This window comes from Numenius arquata, chromosome 12, assembly GCF_964106895.1.
Source record: "Numenius arquata chromosome 12, bNumArq3.hap1.1, whole genome shotgun sequence".
NCBI lineage: Eukaryota > Metazoa > Chordata > Aves > Charadriiformes > Scolopacidae > Numenius > Numenius arquata.
This window is the reverse complement of record NC_133587.1, coordinates 23354983-23377838: the sequence shown is the minus strand read 5'-3', so window position 1 is coordinate 23377838 and position 22856 is coordinate 23354983. Positions and strand designations below refer to the sequence as shown.

Here is a 22856-nt window from a genome sequence, read left to right as displayed (position 1 = left end):
CTGGTTGTGGAACTTAATATTTCCCTAAATTACAATTTTTTTCTTGATGTCTTCATAAAATAAAAAGCATCCAAACTCAAATCTCAAGAGAATTTAGCAAGAAATCAACATATGAATTTAAAACCCAGTCAAAGCAAAATAAAGTGTCTCGAAACCAGGCTCCATCTTGCAACTACAGATTCAAGCAGCTAGAAAAACAGTACATCAGCCAAGTAAAGGAGGGAGTTTTCACACATAAAAATTGAAGCATGTGAGCTCATTTGTGAACTATTTTCTAATAACTTGAAACTCAACTCAGAAAAAAAAAAATCCGAAATAGGATTTGTTGGAGAAGGCATGACCTTCTCAAAGAGAAAAGTCAAAAGTGAATGTGAATATTCAAAGTAACATTTCCTAGTTTCCACGTATCACATTTCGCCTTCTGAAATCATAGAGAAAGATCAGTGAGAAGTCCCAGCAGGGTATCAAAGGCTCTTTATCTTTAAATGCACCGAAGACATGGAAATCCTTATAACACCTTGATATTTCACATTCCACAGGGAACCATTCTGATAAACGGGTTTTCAAATTTTTTATTTCTTAAAGATAAGGAAAAAAAAAATCAACTGAGAATCTTTTCTTGTTATACTAATATACAGGAGTAAGCAATACCTTTTCTTATCTGGCAAATCCATCCATATAGATAATCACAGTGCCTGTCATTCCAAAGCATCCTGGAATCGCCACTGATCTCTGCACAAAGTTCAATTCCTTGATAATTATTGGGTTCTCCAAAGCCCCAGTTTTCATACCTCACCTATGACAGAAAAGGTTTTGTGAAGATTCTGTTATACAGAAAGAAAATAATGAAGAGGGAGGAGACTTCAAACCACAGGCCTACAATTTGTTCCTACTGTCAGTTTAAAAACTTAGATAAGAAGAAACCAGAAACTCCTCATGCAAATGCTGACATTTAAAACTTTTTTTAGATTGTAACTGAACTGCAGCTCAGATAACAGTTGTTTCTGATCACACTTGGAAGAATACTGACTTTTTTTTAGGACATAAATTCTGTAAAATTCATCTAATAACAATGATGGGGCATGTTACATGTTGGCATTAAATTAAGTAAATATCCTGTATGAGTAAAATAGTAGGACATTATTGAGGCACAACAAAAACATTGGCATTTTTCTCAGAAAAATACTACTGCTATTCTAATTTTCCTGTATAAATTCCAATTTCAGTTTTCTGTATGATAAACTTCCATCAACATACTTTCACCAACCTTCCCTGAAAAACCCCCACATCTCCAAAACCGCTTTTTTTTCTATAGTTTTGTATCTTAGTCTAAAGTACAGTCAAGTCACACTGGCATAAAACAACTGCCCTCAGCTCCATGGAATCATAGAATGGTTAGAGCTGGAAGGGACCTTAAAGATCATCTAGTTCCAACCCCCCTGCCATGGGCAGGGACACCTCCCACTAGAGCAGGTTGCTCAAAGCCCCATCCAGCCTGGCCTTGAACACTTCCAGGGATGGGGCAGCCACAACTTCCCTGGGCAACCTGTTCCAGTGCCTCACCACCCTCACAGTAAAGAATTTCCTCCTAATATCTAATCTAAATCTCCCCTCTTCCAATTTAAAACCATTACCCCTTGTCCTGTCAATGGAATGATGGAATGTAGCCCATCTCAGATAAAGATCTAATTAGCAAAAAATAGAAATAGTAAAGATGAACGATTTTATTGAAAAAATCCTTGCATTTATAAGAACATCCTCTTAGTTTGTATGAATTTAATTTTCTTGTTGATTCAGTTGCACATTTTCTTATCAAAAATCAGTATGTTTCAGTCAAAAAAATCAAGCCATTAAATTACTATTCATAAGCTTTCCTAAAGAGAGCATAACACAGTAGAAGGTTATAATTAAGCATAAAATTACACAGAAACACATACACCACACACACTTGACAAGCACAGGGAATGCAAAATAACAGCTGTGGAAAATTAAATCACTCACTGGAGATCCATCACTCCAAACAAAGCCATCATCAGGATTCAAGTAATATAAGCCCATCCAGAAATGCTGGTGGTAATAGCCATTGTTCCTAAAAAAAAATAATCCAAAATAAAAAATGTACCACTTAGAAGAAGTTTAAACATAAAACCAAAACTAATAAAGGCATTACAATATTTTTAATAATTCTTAATGCTGTTAGAAGCAATAACAACCAGGGTGGAAATTAATTAATATGCGACCACTTCTAGCTGTTATCACTATTCATTAACTCAGACAGATTGAAATACTGACCAAGAAAATGTCCAGATCCAATCCAACTGCTGAAAATAAAGTGGCTTAATACTTTTGTATAAAGGTTCAATAGCTACTGATGCTCCATTTATCAACTTTCCACTTTCTCTGTAAAGGCACTTACGGTTTCCAAACCCAAAGTAACTTGCTACAGTTGAATCACATTTGAAAAATAGCACCTAAAACTAGTTCTTGTCTGCAAGCAGACACACTTTACAGATTTATCTGATTTTGTTGAGTCAATTTGTGGTAATGAAGCATCTAAGACTACTTCCTTATTGTAAACACATAGCTGGGATTCTATTTCGGTTGTAGCATTTTGCAAGTCTGCCATATTTCAGTCTTGCTTCCCAGTTAGAGAGAGATGTACAAGTTCATTGATCCCAGTCTATTCAGGTTATATTCCAAGTGTTACCTTTTTAAGAGTATTTGATCTCATTCAGAAATCTCACACCTGCTTTTTAAAGTTCAAGGACTTACTAACCTTATTTGCATTCCCTGTGTAGGAAACAATGGATCTGAAGTTGCTTCTGCTTTCTGATTAGTTCATGAAAGTGACAACCAACACATTGACCAGATTTATATCACAACTTTTACCCTATTTGTACACTTGCTTACGTGAAAACAACTGGTATCTGTGGTAATTTTACAATATCCCCAAATCCCCAGTAAATACTTTTATATCACATGATAAGTGTTTCCTCAACGAGATATCTTGCCAATCTCATTTTAGCATTAGCTTCTGGGGTGATTGCCACTACTCATACAACTCCTGCTATTTCATGAGCTGTTTTTTTGCTGTGTTTAATACAGTTGCAGATAATTAATCCTGACTGGCTTATACTGAAGTAAAAACATACTCTTAAAATTAAGTATTTCAGAAAGATCAAAAGGCTAATTAAAGTGAATGGATGACCACAGTACAAATACTCACGCTATAGAATGCCATATCACATACTGTTCTTCTTTACCATTAATGGAGGCCAGATCTCCTCCTATAGCTCGACAGAACTCTTGAGATTCAAGCCACGTTTTCTTTTGCTCTCCTCTTGAAAAAGGCTAAAGAGAGTGTTTTGCAATCAGACAAAACAGACCATATAGATCACAGGATCAAGAAACATCAGCTACCCAAAAGCAATTAATTTACAATTAACTTGCTCTGTGGGGATTACAGAAACTTTGAACATAGGGTTTATAAGCATTCACTTCTATGTAACACTGGCTTAGTATGAGTGTCTTTAAGCCAAGTTAGCAAACTGCATTGCTGACAAGAGTATCTTCTGCAAGACAACAAGTGGGACAAAGGCACTTTTAATTTTAAAATTCAGTCTTAGAAGAATGGGGAATTAAGAGCAGAAGATCAGACTTAAAGATCAGACTTTAATGGAATAAACAAAACCATGAGCATTTCAATAGAGAGGAACAAGACCACTACATATAACCCGTAATTAAGCTTATGAAACAATAGGACATATGTATACCAATTCTTACTGCATGTATGTGCAGCAAATAGAAACTACCTTAATGCAGAAATAAGCAACATACTTACTTTGAAACAGAAGCTAATACGATTGTTTGAGTCCCAACCTTCTGGACACCGGGGAATAGGAGTTGTTGTAGGAACAGGTGGAAGTGTCACTCCCTCTGCCCACACTTTGCATAAGAACTTTGCCTTTTCTTCACATTTTATTACATCCCACAATCCCCCTGAAATTCCAGTCCTCATTGCAACACAGCCTGGCTTTCTTCCTGGTTGTAAACAAAAACGCACAAAAGCAACAGTCAGGGATTCATGAGAATTTAGAAAAGTTTATATTCCATCCTGATGGAAATTAAGTTTTTGTACAGAGTCAAAAATGTTTCTAATGTTAAAGTGGGTCCAGAGCAGGGCAATGAAAATGATCAGAGGGCTGGAACACCCCTCCTGCGAAGCATGGTTGAGAGAGTTGGGGTTGTTCAGCCTGGAGAAAAGAAGGCTCCAGGGAGACCTTATCACAGCCTTTCAGTACATAAAACGGGCTTATAAGGAACATGGAGAGAGACATTTTTCCCAGGGCCTGTAGCGACAGAACAAAGGGGAACAGTTTTAAGATGAAAGAGGGTAGATTTAGATCAGCCAGAATGAAAAAAATTTTATGATTAAGTTGCTGAGACACTGGAACAGGTTGCCCAGAGAAGCTGTGGATCCCCATCATTAAAAGTGTATAAGGCCAAGTTAGACGGGGCCTTGAGCCACCTGATCTAGTGCAAGATGTCCCTTGCATCCCTGCAAGATGGCAGAGGGGGGACAACTAAATGATCTTTAAATGTTCCTTCCAACCCAAACCATTCTGTCATCCTGTGATTCTAATTCATGAAGAAAGAACAACAGCAGCAGCAACAACAACAAGAAAACACCACCAACAACAAAACAAAAAATAAACAAAAACCAAAACCAACCAAACAAAAAACAACCAAAGAAACAAACAAGCAAAAAAATCTGTGGTTCATCCACATCTGAAACACTGAATTGTGCCTAACATTAAATCACCTCCAGTGGCTGACTAGGAACATCATAACCTGTGATCCAACAAATTCTCCCTTAAATGGACAATGTGGTTATAACTAATTTCTCAAATTTGCCTAATTTGACTATGATTTTCAACAATGAACGTGCTATATATAGGCCTAGTATTGGCTCCATGGTCTACATAGCCTTACCACTCCATCTGACACATTCAAATCATCATTTAGGCACGGAAATTAAAGAGAATCTGAGAATTTCCTGAAAGGCAAATGCAACACACCAGAACTTTGAAGGCTGACGAGCAGCCCCTTTCTGATGTGATCATGTCAGAGCTGACAGGGGCATGTTTAGTTTGGAGAAGAAGAGGCTGAGGGGAGACCTCATTGCCCTCTACAACTCCCTGAAAGGAGGTTGTAGAGAGGTGGGTGGTGGCCTCTTCTCCCAAGGGAATAATGAGAGGACCAGAGGAAATTGTCGGCAGTTACGGCAGGGGAGGATTAGATTAGATATTAGGAAGAATGACTTTACTGAGAGGGTGGTCAGGCACTGGAACAGCCTGCCCAGGGAGGTGGTGGAGTCGCCATCCCTGGAGGTATTTAAGAAACGTGTAGACGTGGCACTTCAGGGCATGCTCTAGTGCCCGAGATTGTTGGGTTGTGTCTGTTTGTGGGTGGGTGTGGGGTGTGGTTGTGGGTGTGTGTTTTATGTGGGTTTTGTTTTTGTTTTGGTTTTGGTGGGTTTTTTGTTGGGTTTGGTTTTTTTGTTTTTGTTTTTTTTTGTGGTTGGACTCGATGATCTCAAAGGTCCCTTCCAACCAAGAAGATTCTGTGATTCTGTGAAATGACCTCCCACGCCCATAATTTTATTAGAACAGAAAAAAATGACAATATTTTCATCAAAAAATTATTAAATAAGGAAATCGCAATTAATCTAGTAAAGATAATAACTAAAGAAATATTAAACACAAATCTTCTTGTCCTTGGCCCTCTTGTCCTTTCCTACAATCCAATTTTCTCTAAGACCAGAGATGCTTCTAGCACGCTGTGATCTCACCCACCTCACAACATGCAGTGAGCAAGTGTACTATGAGATATGGGTGAACAGGCAGGACTTGCAAGCAGGGCGCAGTATGCCTGCAGAGATTGCTCTTCCAGAGCAGTACAGACACAAACTTTCCCAGAACAGACGCAAATCAGAAACTTGATCTCCATTTGTTTCTTCCCAAGCTCATGTTAAAAACTCATTTCAGTGCTAAGCAGGAAGTTAGCAACAGCACTGCACGCTTGAGAAAGTAGCCAGATACATTTGAGATCAATTAGTCACTATAGCATCATGCGAGGGCTAAGGAATGAAGTAAAAAAATTCAAGTAGTGAGCAATGTATTTTGGGCACTGGACTCATTGAACACTATGGAGCCATACCTACCAGGCATTTTGGAATTCCAGTGTGTAAATAAGACAGATTCCCCATTAGCCCACTTGAATGTTCCCTTCTCTTCTACATCTGAAAGTCCAATCCAAAAGTATTTTTCTGTTCTCAGCCCAACTAGGCTAGTCAGATAGGCTTGTTCGTATCTGTTCAAAAGAACACAACTGTTAAATTAATACTGTTAAATTTATTTTTTAAAGTTGCAAAATGCTTGTTATTTTCTCAGAATTACTGTTGTACCTTCTTGAAAGCACAGCTTGGATGGATTTACTTGAACAAAGCACATAACAAAACATTACACAGTAGATATTTTGTAAGCTTGAATATCAACAGTATTCTGCCTTCTCTTTGGATGTCCAGTAAAGAAAGTGACATAATCACAGACTGACATGAAATTGGTGGAAAAGAAGAAAACTAACATGACTTCTGTGTTAAATCACTGTATTTTTGAGGGTTTCTAGTATCTTTGTACTTTAATGACTTTTTGTTTCAAACAAATCCACAACTGGAAAAGAAATCTCAGCATTATTGAAGAAATATACAAAAGTAGAGGCTAGAGTAGTACGATACTAAATTATCAAACTAAAGAACACTGTAAACTAGATCCAATGATCACACAGGAAAAGTTATGTTTTAGAAAGAAAACTACATAGAGGTAAAGCCTGTCATAGTTCATTATGGTGTTTAAACAAACAGCTATTAAGAAATCAAAGCAAATAAAGTATCCCCTTAAGAAGGTATAGTCTGAAGACCACAGTAGTGTTAAACCATTTTTATGACAGCTGCAGTGCTACCTTCATTCAGAGAGCTACCATCCACGACAGCCAGAGCTTTCACAATAGAACTTACCTATTTAGATTATATAGATACAAATAAGAGAAAGTGTAAATCATTGAGTCAACTGCAAGCAAAATAAGCTTTGTTTCTTAACCCTAACTTTCATTTTCCTAATATTCCACATTCAGTAATGTGCACCAGTTGTTCAGAAATTTAGCACACACTGAACTCTGCTTGAATTGCGATGGATTTTCAGGTACCAAGCACTGTTATCATCATTTGGTTTCTTACTTATATTTTTTAATAGTAGATCAATTCTGAGAAAACCAGATAGGTGAAATTTATATCCTGTTGCTAAATTGAACTACCTTTTGGAAGGGATTCAGAGCCATATCTCTTAATTTAATAATAAAAATTGGATTCTGCATTCCTCACTCAAGTAAAACCCATCCTCAAGCCACTACAATTAACAAAATAGAAAACATAATTTTATTTTTCTTCCTTGACCCTCCACAATTTCATAGCCATCACCTATTTTTACTATAAACTGAATTCCTGGATTTGAATACACATGCAAAAACTGTGAGAAGTTCTGGACCTACAGATACCTGCCCCCTCTAGCAAGATTTTTGTCCAGATGAGAATCTTTGTTTTAATATTCAGATGATGCTAGATGGTAAATCCTCCTGAGATCTTCTCATGCTAGTAGACTTTTACATACCTGTCTTCAATAGTTGCTAAAAAGGCCTGATGCCTTCCACAGGTTTGATTTGCTTGAGGAAATGATACAAATGTATTCCCAATGAAGTAACAATAAAAACCATGTCTTTTCCAACCCTGTCAAAATAAACATTATATGATCACATATGTTCCAGTTTTTCAAAACTTTAAAAAAAAAGAAAAAAACAACAAAACAAAACTGATTTATACCACTGTCAGCCAAACATTAGAAAAAGGATCAACTGAACTGAAAAAGCCAGACCAGAAACAGGCAGTTTCAGGATCAGAATTTTTAATCAGGGCATTCCACTTGTGAACGCATGAGAGGCTTTGCTGCACACCTTTAGTTCTCAGTATAGGATTATAACTAACACATAGGCATTGTGCAATCATGAGAATGGTCTTGAGAAGCAAATTTCAGCACGGAAATGCGACCTCAAACAGGTTTGTTTATTATTAATATTAACACTCTCTTCTAATGTTTTGTCATTCAAATGTCGTTAATTCAGGAGTGTGCTTACAGAGGAAGAGTTTGTTGTGGCCAGCCACAACTGACACAAATTCTCCTCTGATGGTTTTCAATTTCTCACCTATGAGAGACTTTTTCTATGAGCATGCTCTTAGTTCTCTAGGTAAGGATAACATCCAAAAGCATTAGGATCCCTTTATCTTCTCCAAGAGTTGAGTATTTGTAAGGTTCCCGGGTACTCTTTTATGAATACTGGGAATAAACAACAAAGACTTCCTTTGCAGCTGTGTAAAGCAGACTTGGGAGAAAAGGCAATTTCTTCATGGAAGACAGAAGCCCAGTAAGATTCTCTATGACGTAACAAATTACAGTAGCTTTTTCAGAATTACTGCATGTAATATTACCAGAAGGCATCACCAAATAAAAAATATATCCACTGGCACTTCAGAAGGAGCATAATGGACTCATTTTGCTTGGGCACTCATAACAAATTCTTCATAGAGAGCACTACCAGAGACCACAACAAAGCCTTGAGAATAGTATGTAGATGAGCACACCCTTCCTGTTGTGAATAATTTTGAAGAAAATTGTAGGCAGAGCTGAAGAGCAACTGCTGGTACTGGCAAATTCCCTAGGAAGGCTTGAACGCCAACCAAGGGAAAATGGCCTGCTGCAGGGACTACAGGTTTGAGTTTTGGTTTAAGTTCTGGAAAAAGAAAGGGAGAATCAAGCACCAAATGATAGTCAGAGTCTAGATTTATTAATAGGTATCACCGATCCCATCTGCCATAGAAATTAGGTCAACTGTTCTGATGACAACACAGAACCCATTTTTCCTGTTTTTTCTGTCACCTAGGTGGCATTTTCTTCTCTTAATCATTCCTAGCAGCCTATTCAGATCAGACAGCTTTTTCTCCACTTACCCTCTGGCAGCCCATGTCAAGAGTTTCCTCCTCTGCAGAAGCTTCTGACACAGGTTTCCTTTTACAGATGTAGCCAATTTTCTTTTCACAAGAATGGTCTGCCCAAAATCCATCCTGAACATAAGAACAGAACATCACTGTCAAGTGGGACTTAGTCTTCATAAAAGGTGCTTTATGCTTTTAGGTATTTAATTTTTTTTTTCTAGCTTTAAAAGAAGCAAAACCTACATCTAAATTCTTCCACGATTCACCATTGTCTTACACCTTCTTTCATTACCTACCTTTCTGAAAAGTGAACCCTTGAGGTGATAGCAACACACCATCTTTACAAAGATTACTGATCTAATAAGCATGCAGGAGGAAAGGGAGATGTCACCTCTCCCCACAGAAATCCAGTTGCAACAGAAAAAAAACCCCAGAAAACTATATCCCTTACTTAATATTTCTATAAAAGTTTTAAGATGCAAAAAGTTCCTGGTCAAAGTTAGAATTAACATTGTTACAGATTCTCAGAAGAAACTATTATGCAGAAGAAACTTTTGTGCTCTTGCATAGAAAAAATCCCAAATGATAAATAAAATGATAATTAACTCAATAGCTACATGGCTTTACCTTTCCCTTCATAACAACACAGTCCTCTTGCCTGTTGTTTGCATGAGTGGGTTCTCCACGAAGCCACTTGGTGTAGGTGACAGGTGTCCCATCGCTCCATTCAAAATACATCTGAACCTTGAGGTCATTCAACCCAATCCACAGCTCATCAGCTGGCTCTAAAACATACAATTAACAAAGCTGGTAACAGTCCTTTTATATGATGTGAACTTTTATCTTCATGGAACAGAAAATAATTTATTCTTGGGAAGGTTAAAAGGCAGTCACAGGAAATTAAGGCTCCCTGTTTCACAAAGAGGGCAGATCATTCCTCATATATCAACTCTAGTCTTCAGGAAAGGCCACTCACTGTAGTGGCAATACAGCAAGAGTATTTAACTTTGTGTAAAACTGTTACGGTTTTGGCTGGTAGTGCATAAAAAAGTCAGGAGGAGATACAGCCAGGACAGCTGACCCCAACTGACTAAAGGGATATCCCAACCATAGGACATCACGCTCAGTAGATAAAGCTGGGGGAAGAAGAAAGAAGGGGGGGACATTTGGAATTATGGCATTTGTCTTCCCAAGTAACCATTACGTGTGAGGGAGTCCTGCTTTCCTGGAGATGGCTGAGCACCTGCCTGCCCATGGGAAGCAGCGAATGAAGTCCTTGTTCTGCTTTGCTTGTGCACATGGCTTTTGCTTTACCTATTAAACTGCCTTTATCTCAACCCATGAGTTTTCTCAGTTTTATTCTTCTGATTCTCTCCCCCATCCCACCATGGGGAGAGCGAGAGAGCAGCTGTGTGGTGCTTCGTTGCCTGCTGGGGTTAAACCACAACAAAACCAGCGAAAATGCTTTGTTGAATTATGCTGCAACACAACTAGGTTCATTCCTTTCTTCCAGTTCAAAACTCTTGGAAGAAGATATGAATAAACACCTAAATAAAATGACACTTCCCCTTTTCATCCTACCTTTAGTTTAGTGAAGTGCCCTCTTTTCAAACACTCAGACCCCAGTGTTGTCTTTTAGAGTTGACAACCACAGTACTTGCAAGTCTTCCCATTACATATGTTCCTATATTTTATTTTATTTCATTTCAAAGCAAAATGAAATTCATGTAGTTGTTGGACTTTTTTCAATTTACAGTTAATGGAGTTAACTTCTGGGTTTTGGCTGGAAGGAAAGTGCAGGACTGATAAAGGATCTTACTTTACAGCAGCTGTTCCTTAGAGGTTTATTTTTCTGTGCTTAAAATCCTCCACTCTAACACCTTGCGACTATAATGTTCACACCTAGTTTTGTTCTGAATAAACTATTTGAATAAGGAGGATTAAAAATTCGGACATTTATAATCAGTCCGAACTCCATCATCATCAAAGGGCATCCCTCTCTAGAACTGCTTGTATTACTTTGCTCAGTGCAATTGGCATTTTTTAAATTATTATTTAATTACTTATTTATAGCCTGTCATCCAGCCTATGCTAAAGGCAGCAGGTGTTTCCTTTTGTCCACAGCACTATGACTCAGTTTACACTGACCAACTACATGCACTGTCCTTTCCTTAGATAGGAGTCTTCCAAGCAGAGTATCAACTACTTTGTTGCTAGAACTTACTCATTATGAGTATTTTTCACAAATGCTAGGGAGGCTACTTTTTAACAGCTTTTTCCATTGCTTATGACCTTGCATTTCTACGACCCATCTACAGCACTCAGAGGTTTTTCCTATTCAGTTTGTTATCACAGTTCTTGCCTTCTTCCATAAGTCTTCCTCTAACATCCTCTATCCAGACTGACCACAGTCAACCTGACAATGAAATCACCCACAGAAATTAAAAACTGGATTGTGAGCCCACCCCAAAAGACATCATCTGCGGGAGTGGGTCCCACAATGGGACTGGAACTGTTTCTTTTCTGTTGCTGCTGTCACTAGCAACACAAGTTCCTGTAAACCAGTTAAAAGTCATTGCCCCCAAGGCAAACATTTCTGATTAACACATTTCAGATGGAGGTTTTCCGAGATACCCCCACAACTTAAAACTTTCCCATGGCATTTCTATCATCTGCTAGTTACAGGAACATGGAGGCTTCCCATTTTAATCAATCAAGATGCTGCAAAAATGACCCTCCCAGCCTGTCACTTTAGCGAAGTAAACTCTCTCTCCTTTCTCTTCCCCTCCCGTCTTTATTATACTCAAGTACAATCAGCCCTCATAGCTTATTCATACCTTCCTTACCATCTCTCCCCCAATAAGAAGGGCTCAGATTCACAGGACATCAGGCGCCATTTTCAAAAAGGCACCTTTACCTCTTCTTCCAGACTGCTCTTCATGTTCAGAAGTCCCCCAACATCACATCTCAGTACCCTCCTTTAAATGCTCCTCTGTTACCAAAATTGAAACCTGTTCCAATTCCAATGCCCATAATGCTCTCATTCCCTCCTTAGCTACTGCCATCCACGCTCTCTAATTTCTTTTTTTGTTTAGCTACCTGTTAAAACCTTTCTCTTTGTGTTATTGAGGACCTAGCATAGCAGAGGCCTCATCCACAGCCGGAGCTCCGACTGTGGCGGGCTCACACCATGGTAATACAAACAATGAACAGCACTCTTTAACAAAATGATTACACCAAAGACATCTAAATAAGCCATGCAAATCAGAAATGCTCAAGAGACATTTGTGGCTCTGTGGAGACTCTTCCTGCATAATATTTTCTCCTCTGAAGAAGAAATGCTGTCATAGAGTTTTGCAATCATCTCCAAAGCTGGGTGACTAAATACCAAGAATTTTTTTTTTCCCAGCCACTTGCAAATAAGTTCTTTCTCACTCTCTCAGACATGCACTGGGCCACGTTTGTGTCGTATCACATGCTGGAGTTCTGTGTAAACATCCAGAATGCAGTTCTTTATTCTTGTTCCTCTCTGAAGTTCTCCTTTGTGGGCAATGCCAACAAAAGCTTGGCTACTATGACAATACTCTTCTCATTGTACCCCTTATTCCTTTGTTTTATCATGGGACTGTGAACTGTTTGGCACAAAGACAGACTTTTGTTCTTTCTGTGCAGCACTTATTGCAGCAGAGTTCTGATGCAAACAAGGTTTTCTAGGCACTGCAATATGTGGTGTTCTCATTTCAGAGGTGAACAAGGGTAATCTGATACTGTCATAAACTGCCTTAAAAGGCTTCTTCAGTTGTTCCAATTTTACTTCTCTGAAAAGAATGCTTTCAAAATAGTCTGTTGCAGTGAGTGTACCATATGTGAAAAGCCTGGTTTCCTTCAAGACTATTTGCCTTTCAGATACACTCACTTTTACAAAAACAGTGCAATGCAGTCAGTTCAGGAAAGGTCTTTGGAAAAGGCATTAAACTGAAACAATCTACTTCTAAGGAGTAAGATGAAAATACAATTAATTTCCTTTAGAACCTAACTTCTTTCAAATGTCCTAATGTCTCATCAAGAGGTCTCGCCTTTCCTAATGATCTCCTTCCTTTCCAACTCTGACAATTCCGTGATTCCGTGAAATCGCTTTTTCAGGAATGTGAGGGCAAGCACAAGTTGCTATAGAGTTGGCTACGACACAACAAAACTAAAACATACCAGCTATTTTATAATTGCCACTCCAAGACTGCTGTTACACTGCAGCCCAAGGCAGCTTACTGCACTTTCAGTGAAGGATAAACTAACTCACACTTACCCGGCCCTAGAAACACACATAGGATCAGATACTGCAAAGAAGCACACATAGGTGTGAACATGTTCCTCCCATCAAAAAGCAGTAACTGATCCTACATCCAAAATCTGGCCCATGATAAAGCAATAGCAACCACAAAATTGCCTCAGTGTCAGTGTGGTTGCATCTCCCCTAATGAACACATAGCATCTGTAGCCTAACTTGCCTTGCAACAATTTGAGTATGCGCTGAAAAACGGAGAACCTAAGTACCATGCTTAATTTGGGGCACATCTGAAGCTAGATGCTGGGACAGACAGCTTCCTTTCTTGGAAGAAACACAAGCAGCATGACTTGAAAAATATGGACATGGCAGTGCTGTAATAGGACCCAGATCTTCCCAAACTGTTTTTGACCAACAGGCTTTGCTTCCTCTCATCTGGTTGTTTTTTTTTTTAAATAGTCTCCTCCTTTTATTAATAAATAAAACATATTTAAAACTCTTTATTTTCTTAGTAGAAACATAGATATTACTGTAAAAAAATACTCACGGTACCCAAGCCGAGAAATAACAAAGCTGTACTCTTCAACATTATGGATGCTCGCCAGATCCCCATCCTCTTTCCTGCAAGATGTTAAGGCATCTTTCCATATTTTGGGGTCCCTGTGAATTATGTAACAGTGACCGGCATATGACATCCATTGATCAGGACACCTAATAGGCACATTAGTCTCTGCAAAGAAAAATGACCATAACGAGTTTCAGAATTCTAGTCTTAGCTAAAGACTGAAAATCACATATGGAAAGATTTAACAAACAAATTAATCACTTTTTTTTTTTTTTCATGAAGAACAGCAGAGCTGAAAAATATGTGCAGGGATAATAATCTGTAAACGACTAGAAGTTGAAACTTCCAGATTCTTTTAAATGAACACTACAGTTGCAAACAAGTGCTTGCAACTTGTGAATAGACAGAATTAAAAATTACCATAAAACACAGTTTTGACTTCTATCTGCATACAAACATACTAAAAGGTAAGGTCTGCAGAGCTGTGCTTTATCATTTTTCTACACTCATGTCAGCATTTCTCTTCCTCCTCCAATCTGTATAGCTGTATAAATTAAGAACCTGGGCTCACAAGACATATATACAAAGATAATTTTTTCCCAAAACCTTAGGGATTTTATGGATTAGCCCCCTTTGCCAGACTAGCAAAGAAAAAATAACTGGTTCTGAGGGATCACGAGAGAACCCAAATAAGAATACTGCTTTTAGGATTCCTTTTAAAAAGCTTCATTGAGAAAATTATGCTGTCAAAATAAATGATTTATGGTTAAAACTTGTTTTTAAAAGTTCAACAGAGTACTGCCAACAACTACATTGCAGCTCAGCAAACAATTCTGCCTTGGGAGGAGTGACACCCGAACTTATAATAAACAGAATACTGCTGTTGAAGAAACAACTTATAATCCTTTCAGCACTTTATTTATGATCAGCAGATGGGTTTAGCAAACACCAATATATTGGATTTAGCAAACACCAATAGCAGAACAAGGGCAGCAAGTTTCAGAAATTCTGTCAGCAAAAAAAGTTGTGAATGCCAAGGAAGGAGAAGTGATGTGTTTGTGTATGAATGTGGGGTATATTCTGTAGAAATATTTAAGTAGGCATTCAAAGACACGACCAGTCAGGCCCAGGTTGCAAGCACATATCCTGTTTTAATTGGAATATGCTATAAACAGCTATAAAGATAGTCTTTGCAGACCTGCCTCAGAAAAGTGCTAGCATGTTCTCACGAAGTTTAAGTAGAACTGAGCTTTGTCACCCCTGCTCAGGAGGCTCAGTGTTTGGTCAGAGCCCTGTAAATCCTGCCACAGGAGAGGAAGAACTGGAATAGAGAGTGCGGGAATCCCATAAAAACAAACTGAATGTACATGGTGGTTGTATTGGGAGAAACAACAGAGGACAGAGGTCTGATGCTTCAAACAGCTGCCTAATTTGTCCTATTTCTGGTCTCAGCTCTGAGCGTACACATTCTACAGTGATTTGCTGTAACAGTCAGAGAATTGCTTTGAAAAAAATCTGGGCATATATGCACCTCCAACACACCTAGTGTACCCTTCTGCAAAGTGTAAACACCAAATAGAACAGACATCAGCAGTTCAGACATGGCTACAAGGACAGTCCCAAAGGTATTTATTCCCTACTGAGTTTGTGAGAGTCTCTTTTTCAGACCAAAAGAGACTGTGATACTATTACTGCAAATGCTGAAGCAGCTATGGCAGGGTGGGAAGCTCTTTTACTTGTAAACATCTGGGAATTTGTTTCAGGCAGCAAAACAGAAAAAGCAGCTGAAAGTCCAGTTTCTTTGGTGCGAGTCTTATTGAATGACATAGCTGGGGATTTCTCAGTAACAGAAAGTCTTTGGTTCTTAATTTCCAGTACTCAGCAAAAATGAATGCTGTGCTTCCCTATTCTCCTTTTAAAGAAAATACATGACAACACAAAGCCATACAATCTATTTTTCATCCTAATGGAAAAAAGTACTACTCCCTGAGCTTCATTTGAGTTAAGCAAAAAAAGCAATGCAAATTAAAACAAGTAAGATGCAACAAAGGAAATCACATTAATGCGTAAGAAGTGTTACCACAAATGTAAAACTGATGAATTTACCATGGAATAGATCAAGATACAGAAATCAAGTTTGTAAGCGTTGAATGGTTATTCCTCAAACAGAGAGCAAATGCTTTTGTAAACTATAAGCCTTGCTTCCTGAAGTCTGAAGATGTCACAGTGATTGGCTTGGGTCTCTAAAAGGTTGAAATCACTAGCTGAAGTGTGTCTCGTGATTCAGGCATTCAGTTTTCTCTCTCTCACACTCATTCTTTGTCATCTGACAAGAAATAAGTCATACAGCAGTCACAACAGTGACACTAAGAGCATTTATTTCCTCTAATCGAATGTTTTATGAAACATTAGAAACTTGATAACTTAAGATCACTACACCTTGTGGATTGGGATGAAATCTATTTTGGCAGTCACTGGTGGAGGTAGACAGATAGCCTTTCCTTAGAAAATTAAGTTTAAAAATACGCAAGTTTTGAGGGGGAAATTAACAGGTTCCTATTAATCCACTTTGCTGTATTACAGGACAAATGCTTTGAAGCCCAAAGATTCTGCATCACTTAGATGTATAAAATCATGTGGCCCCCGCCGGAAAAAAACCCTTTGCTACGAAAAAAGCTGCACCACTGTTGGCTTTGTGAAAATCTTCATCTGCAACAAAAAATAAATGTTCTGTAAAGATTTTTCTTTACTTGTTTTGGACACAAGCATGATTATATTCTGTTGTAAAAGTGTTCTTCTGTCCCACAGTCCTCACATATTATTGCCTTGTTAGACTCAGTCATAACTTCTAGGGTTAAAACTTCAAAGGATTGCCTCTGTGTTTAACGTTAAGTGCACAACTAAGTGCCTGTATGAATTTGTGAACAATTTATTTTTTGACTCAGTAGCCCTAGTCAGGAAAACATCATCTACCATGAGTTTCCCCTTACATCATTAGAAGCTGAGGGCATTTAACACCTTGCATGACTGCATGCTTATTCCTTTTATGACTTCCCCCCATGGGACATTCTGGAAAATATTTTATGAAGTGAATCACTGTCAATCTCTGGTTAATCTCTCACCATGTTTACTCAGCAATTTCTGTACAATTGAAAACTTTTTACTCGTTTCTGTTCTTCCTCCAAATTACTGGCAAACTTGGTGGAGAGGGGAGGTGTCAAAAGCCTAATGCAGAAGAAAGAAATGGCCATTAGACCCCCCAAAACTGAATTTAAATCTAAATAAGATAGCAGCCAGTATTGAATTGACAGTATATTTAGGGACATCGGTGTTTAAGAACTGATGTATGAAACCTGAAAAGCTGAGCAGCAGCCAATTGAACAATCTAAGACAACCTATATAAATTAAACTATCTGGTTATCAGCTGTATACAAATATTAACAAAACTTAATTTAGGAAATAATTAAAATATCCACTGAAGTCCTCCTCAGCTAAGCCAACAAATATACTTGATTTCAATACTGTAGTATTAGTTTAAGCATTACATCTTGATTTCAATATTTAACTAATGAGACATGGTTTATTAGACAATTTTAAATAATGAGACAAATGGTTTAATTAATAAGAAAAAATGTGGGTTTTTTCTCTTAGCAATAAAGAAAAACAAATGAGGCAGAAGTGTTTTTGACTGGACTCATACGTTGGCAAAAGCAGGAAAAGCATTAAAAACAAACATAGTTTTTAAGACAAATGTCAAACACTGAGTTTCCAAAACATCTGCTTTGCTAATAATGCATATTAATAAGTGGACTGGAAATCCAGTAACAGGTCAGCTTTCTGCTTCTAAAACCTATACAAGATAATGCCAGTGGATTTAGGAAATACCTAGAAAGAAACTTGGAAAGAATAGAAGGAAGGAGTGATGAAACGAAGGAAAAAGTTACAAGGTTTTTATAGTACACAGACAGCTAATAAGGAAACAGGTCTAAATAAAGCTATGAAAACGTATCCCTGTTTTGTCTTTCCTTTGTACATTAGGCAAGAGCCAGAATTACATTCCTTCTGAAAAAGTGTCTGTATGTCTATAATTTAAATAATTTCATAAGTTAAATATTATATATATACAAATAAATAATTGTATATATCGATATATAAATATATATAAATTATTTAACATTCTCAAAAGAATTTTAAAGAAAATCCTCTAGTCCACTACCAACTTGCACTGGCAAACTTACTCTATTTCATAAGTAATAAAAATGACAGCAAGAAGAAACAGATTAGTTTCACTGAGTACATGGGGCTTTAGATGGTTAAATAATTTTTTGAAACATTAAATTATTTGTCTTTTCATTTTATGAACAAGATCTGACAGTTCTACTTGTTTGCTGGAAAAGAGAACCTCCACCATTTCTGCAATTTAGAACTCGGAGCTACTGAAGAAAGATTACTACACAGGAAGTAGGGAGGCCAGAACAAAAAGGAAGTACACACTGTTCACTTTTACAGGGAATCTTGATCAAGCCACAGTCTGCAGAGATCTTTTCTTGGTTTTACTATGTGCAATAACAAATACCTATTGGAATTACAGACAAAAACCACTGGTCATTAATAATTTGTTGAGGGCTTATTACCAAACTTACCTTTAGGAATAATGAACGACTCTAAAGTAGCATTTCCCCGTTTACAAATATAGCCAAGTTTCTGATCACATTCCCGGTTCTCCCACTTAGCACCTTTCCCAGGATTTAATGCTGCACAGATTTTTCCAGGTTCTGGAGAAGGATGTCCTTTAAAAACAAACAGAAGAAAACCTCAACAACAACAACAAAGTATAAGCACATAATGATTATCCTCCCTATTACTCTCGCATTCTGATCTGTTACATGCTTTAACTGTAAGATACATTAACATACAGACAATTGTGATTCTCCACAGTCCCTTAGAATAAATGGGGTAATTCATTCCCTTAAGACATATTTTTTCACAGCAAACACAAGTTGACATATTTATCCAGTTCACTATTTAACAGCCTCTTTGCAGGTTCAAAGTCTTGATGAAAGGTATTAGAGCGCACCTACTTATTTTGTTTGGATTTTTTCCTATTCTAAATGAAGAATATCTAAACCCCAGAGCAAAATATTTAGGTGAAAAAACTGTCCAGTAAGCTCATAAAATTCTGTACTTTATATAACAGTAAAGACAGAAAAATAATAGGTAATTATTTTGCTAATGTGAACTTCTTGTCCACTTGTCTAAACAACACGACAATAGCAGGGTATTTGGATATTTTCAGTTGAAGATTAGCATTAGCTCTAACAGAAACATCTAGAAGAGAAGTAGAACCTGCAGAACAGAACAAATTTCTGTAATAATCTGGGGGAACTTTTCAAGATCTGGTCTCATGTGATTAAACTTAACATGGATTTTCTTTCATTTCTGAACACATGCCACTATACTACATAACAAGCAGGGGTCAGTATAATTCGACAATAAACACAGCAAAACAGTATCTTTTAGTGTGCAAGATTGTTCACTCAAAATTTTCTTATATCATTACGATTTCATTATATTAGATTATAGTTAGTCTTACATTTGCAGTCATGTTATATATTCTTCCCATAGCAGAAAAATATATACTTACTTCAAAAATACAAATTTAAATTGTTTTAATGCACAAAAAAAGAAGTTCAGCTGTTGGCAGTTAGCTCTCCCAAATGCCTAACCAGCATAATTTTAGTTTAAATGTTGATAATGTTGATAACTTAGTTCCCGTGTTTTCCTGTTATTTATTTAGGGCTAGTGAGATGGAAGAATATGAAGCTTCCACAATTAAAAAACACAACAAAACAAAACAAAATACTAGTGGAAGAAGAGTCAGCTCTTGAACATCCAGGGTAATGGGGATGAGATAGAGGTAGGCTGACCAACATAAAGTCATGAAGGAGATAGCACAAATATAAAATAGTTTATATGGACTTAAAGACTATTATCTTTGAATGAAATTAAGGAACATGAGGAGTTAAAGATAAACGGAGCCCATTTTGGGTACACCCAAATGCATCTAATTCTTTACAGGACAACTGAGAGTTGTCTACACTTTTAACAACCATGAACATCTCCCCTTGCTGCTTCAGCTCCACCTCACAATCAGTTTTCTCCCACTCTTCATGCATGCAGATCCTCACCTCATTTGCATGACAGACCTATAAATACCTTCACAGCAACTTGCAGTTCAGCCCATCTGTTTACCCTTGTGTGCTCACTCCATTGGAGAGCTGTTTATAAAGCAGTTCAATTCACTCTTCAAAGCCTACCTACTCAAGGAGTTTTTCCACCTTAAAATGTGCTTTTGGCCTTATCTACACAAGGAAGCCACTGGGTGATACGATGGAGCATGCATTTATAGTTACTCCAGATTGAATACATGTGGCATGCTCAATGAAAGTAAGAGTATTTACACGGCATAACTTCAGATATCTACTTTAAATTAGTCTCCAAAGGCTTCCTGAATAGCCAGTGAAAGGGAACAAGCATCCTGCAAAAAGACACCTTAACATAGGCACTGTGAATAGTAAACCAGAAAAGCACCTCTTCTTCGCCGTGCGTGCAATTGGCATAGAGACTAACTTTTTAATAATGGCATCAGAATTCAACATTGCAACTACAAATGTGAAGTAGCTGAGTTTGCTTCAGAGTAGAGTAGCCTAACCTGCTCAGTTTGATACATATTACTGCCATGGGCAGGTTAATCACAAATGAAAATGAAAATCTAATCTTTAAGCAAATAAGCAAAACAAATTGAAAAGGAATTTTAGAACAAACAAACAAATAAAAATTTTTAAAAAATTAAAAAGCAACACACTAACCTAAAAAACCTACACTGACCAGTCTAATCTCACAAATGAAGACATCTATAGCATCAGATTTATTCTGTACTCATACAGAAAAAAGTAAATTAAGAAGATATGCAAATGAAGTGTAAATAGATGACTTCTAAAACTTTCCTCTGGATTTTGATGCTACCACTCCGTTCTGAGTAATAAATTAAGCCCAATGTGTATTCCTAGCATAAGGGCTGTTACTCACAGTGTTTGTAGCCACAGTCAGAATCTTTCAACATCAAACAAGGTCAATAATTGCAGAGAATAGAGTATTAGAAAAGAAATACGTTACACAATGACCAAATTTTTGCATTTTAAACTGAGTAGCAATATATTTAACCTTACCTGGAACCCAATTTAAGTATCGAAAAGGAGCACCACCAACCCATTGCCATCCACTGTTGAAATTCAAACTGTTAAGACCAAACCAGAGAGCAGCACTCAGTCTGCCCGTCAAACCTAGGTAACAGAGACAGAGATACTGGAAGTGCACAGCAAGAGCAAACACTCTCAAAACGAGAGCTGAATTCTAGCTATATCATCAAGTCAAGTAAAAAAACTGTTCACATTTTATCAAACTACAGTAAAATGCAATCATCCCAAACATTATCTTTCTAACAGCGTACCTTGTACATTTTTCAGACTCATCTGATTTCACTTCTTTAGCCAATAAGTCAGGCTTCTAAAAGCAGTTCCAAATTAATCCTCCAGTTCTGAAAAGCATCTAGAAATATCAGGCTTATGTATGGTCCTACTGAATTCTCCAGCATTCTTTATAGTCATTATTAATTAATTGTCTATCTCTGCCTTTCTAGAGGACTTGGAAGCCCAGCTGGATGGCTGCTAATTTTTTTTTAGTTAAATGTATTACTGCATAGCTCACAGAAAATCATTGCACTATATATATTCTTATTTCTGCTTCTATCAATGGCATCATGCCAGTAATGTAATTTTGCTCTATATATTTTAGTTGTCTTTGACACCATGATTACAGGTAGCACCTGAAGCATGGCAAGGTTGAAAGGAGGGGTAGTTAAAACACTGAAAAGGATTGGAACGTCATACCACAGCCTGATTTGGCACCAACACATTAACATGTTCCAGTACCACTTCTGTACAAACAAGCTGTGCTAAGACAATCAAGAACTGAGTATGATAGGTAATCCTGGTTCTGCCAGGAGAGCTAAAGAATGAAAAACTGATATTCACATACATTTGGTAGCAACATCTACTAGTTTGCAATTAAAACACACCTACTATTAACTCACTTCTACATGTCAGTGCCAGATTGCACCCTTGAGCATTAATTTCAAAAATAATTTCATCACACTCAATAAAAAAAAAGACCCATGTTTTGACCAAATCCTTAAATTGAAAACAAAAGTTTAGACAGAACAGACTGTTCAGAGCATTAAAAATACATTTATCGTTCCTCTAAATTGGAGAAATATGGATTTGATGGATAGACTATTAGGTGAATAGGGAATTGGCTGGATGGCTGCATCCAAAGAATTACAGTTAATGGCTCCATGTCCAAATAGAAACCAGTAACAAGTGGTGTCCCTCTAGGGTCTGTGTCAGGACCAATACTGTTAAATGTCACCAATGACATGGACATGGGGTCGAGTGCACCCTCAGCAAGTTTGCACATGACACCTGAGTGGTGCAGTTGACATGCCTGAGGCAAGGGATGCCATCCAGAGGGACCCTGACAGGCTTAAGGAGTACGGCCTGTGTGAACTTCATGAAGTCTAACAAGACAAAGTGCAAGGTCCTGCACCTGGGTCAAGGCACTCCCCCACACCAATATGGACTGGGGACTGAACGGATTGAGAGCAGCCCTGCTGAGAAGGACTTGGGGGTACTGGTGGATGAAAAATTGAATATGAGTGAGCAATGTGCACTTGCAGCCCAGAAAGCCCACCGCATCCTAGGCTGCATCAAAAGAAGCGTGGCCAGAAAGTCGAGGGAGGTGATTCTGCCCCTCTGCTCTGGTGACACCCCACCTGGAGTGCTGCATGCAGT

At 37.7% G+C, this 22856-nt stretch overlaps 1 protein-coding gene across 3 annotated transcripts in view; it reads right to left on the bottom strand.

The window, feature by feature from the left end:
- Positions 1 to 22856, bottom strand: part of LOC141471262 (macrophage mannose receptor 1-like) — a 56807-nt gene that overhangs the window by 22344 nt on the left and 11607 nt on the right. For all 3 annotated transcript variants that reach the window (XM_074157693.1, XM_074157695.1, XM_074157696.1), the window contains 11 exons: positions 21177 to 21290; positions 18591 to 18737; positions 13930 to 14112; positions 9728 to 9885; positions 9116 to 9229; positions 7725 to 7840; positions 6224 to 6372; positions 3842 to 4041; positions 3227 to 3351; positions 2002 to 2089; positions 652 to 796 (listed from right to left, as the gene is read on the bottom strand). In XM_074157693.1, coding sequence (XP_074013794.1) covers positions 652 to 796; positions 2002 to 2089; positions 3227 to 3351; positions 3842 to 4041; positions 6224 to 6372; positions 7725 to 7840; positions 9116 to 9229; positions 9728 to 9885; positions 13930 to 14112; positions 18591 to 18737; positions 21177 to 21290 — 1539 coding nt within the window. The remainder of the gene's footprint in view (positions 1 to 651; positions 797 to 2001; positions 2090 to 3226; positions 3352 to 3841; positions 4042 to 6223; positions 6373 to 7724; positions 7841 to 9115; positions 9230 to 9727; positions 9886 to 13929; positions 14113 to 18590; positions 18738 to 21176; positions 21291 to 22856) is intronic.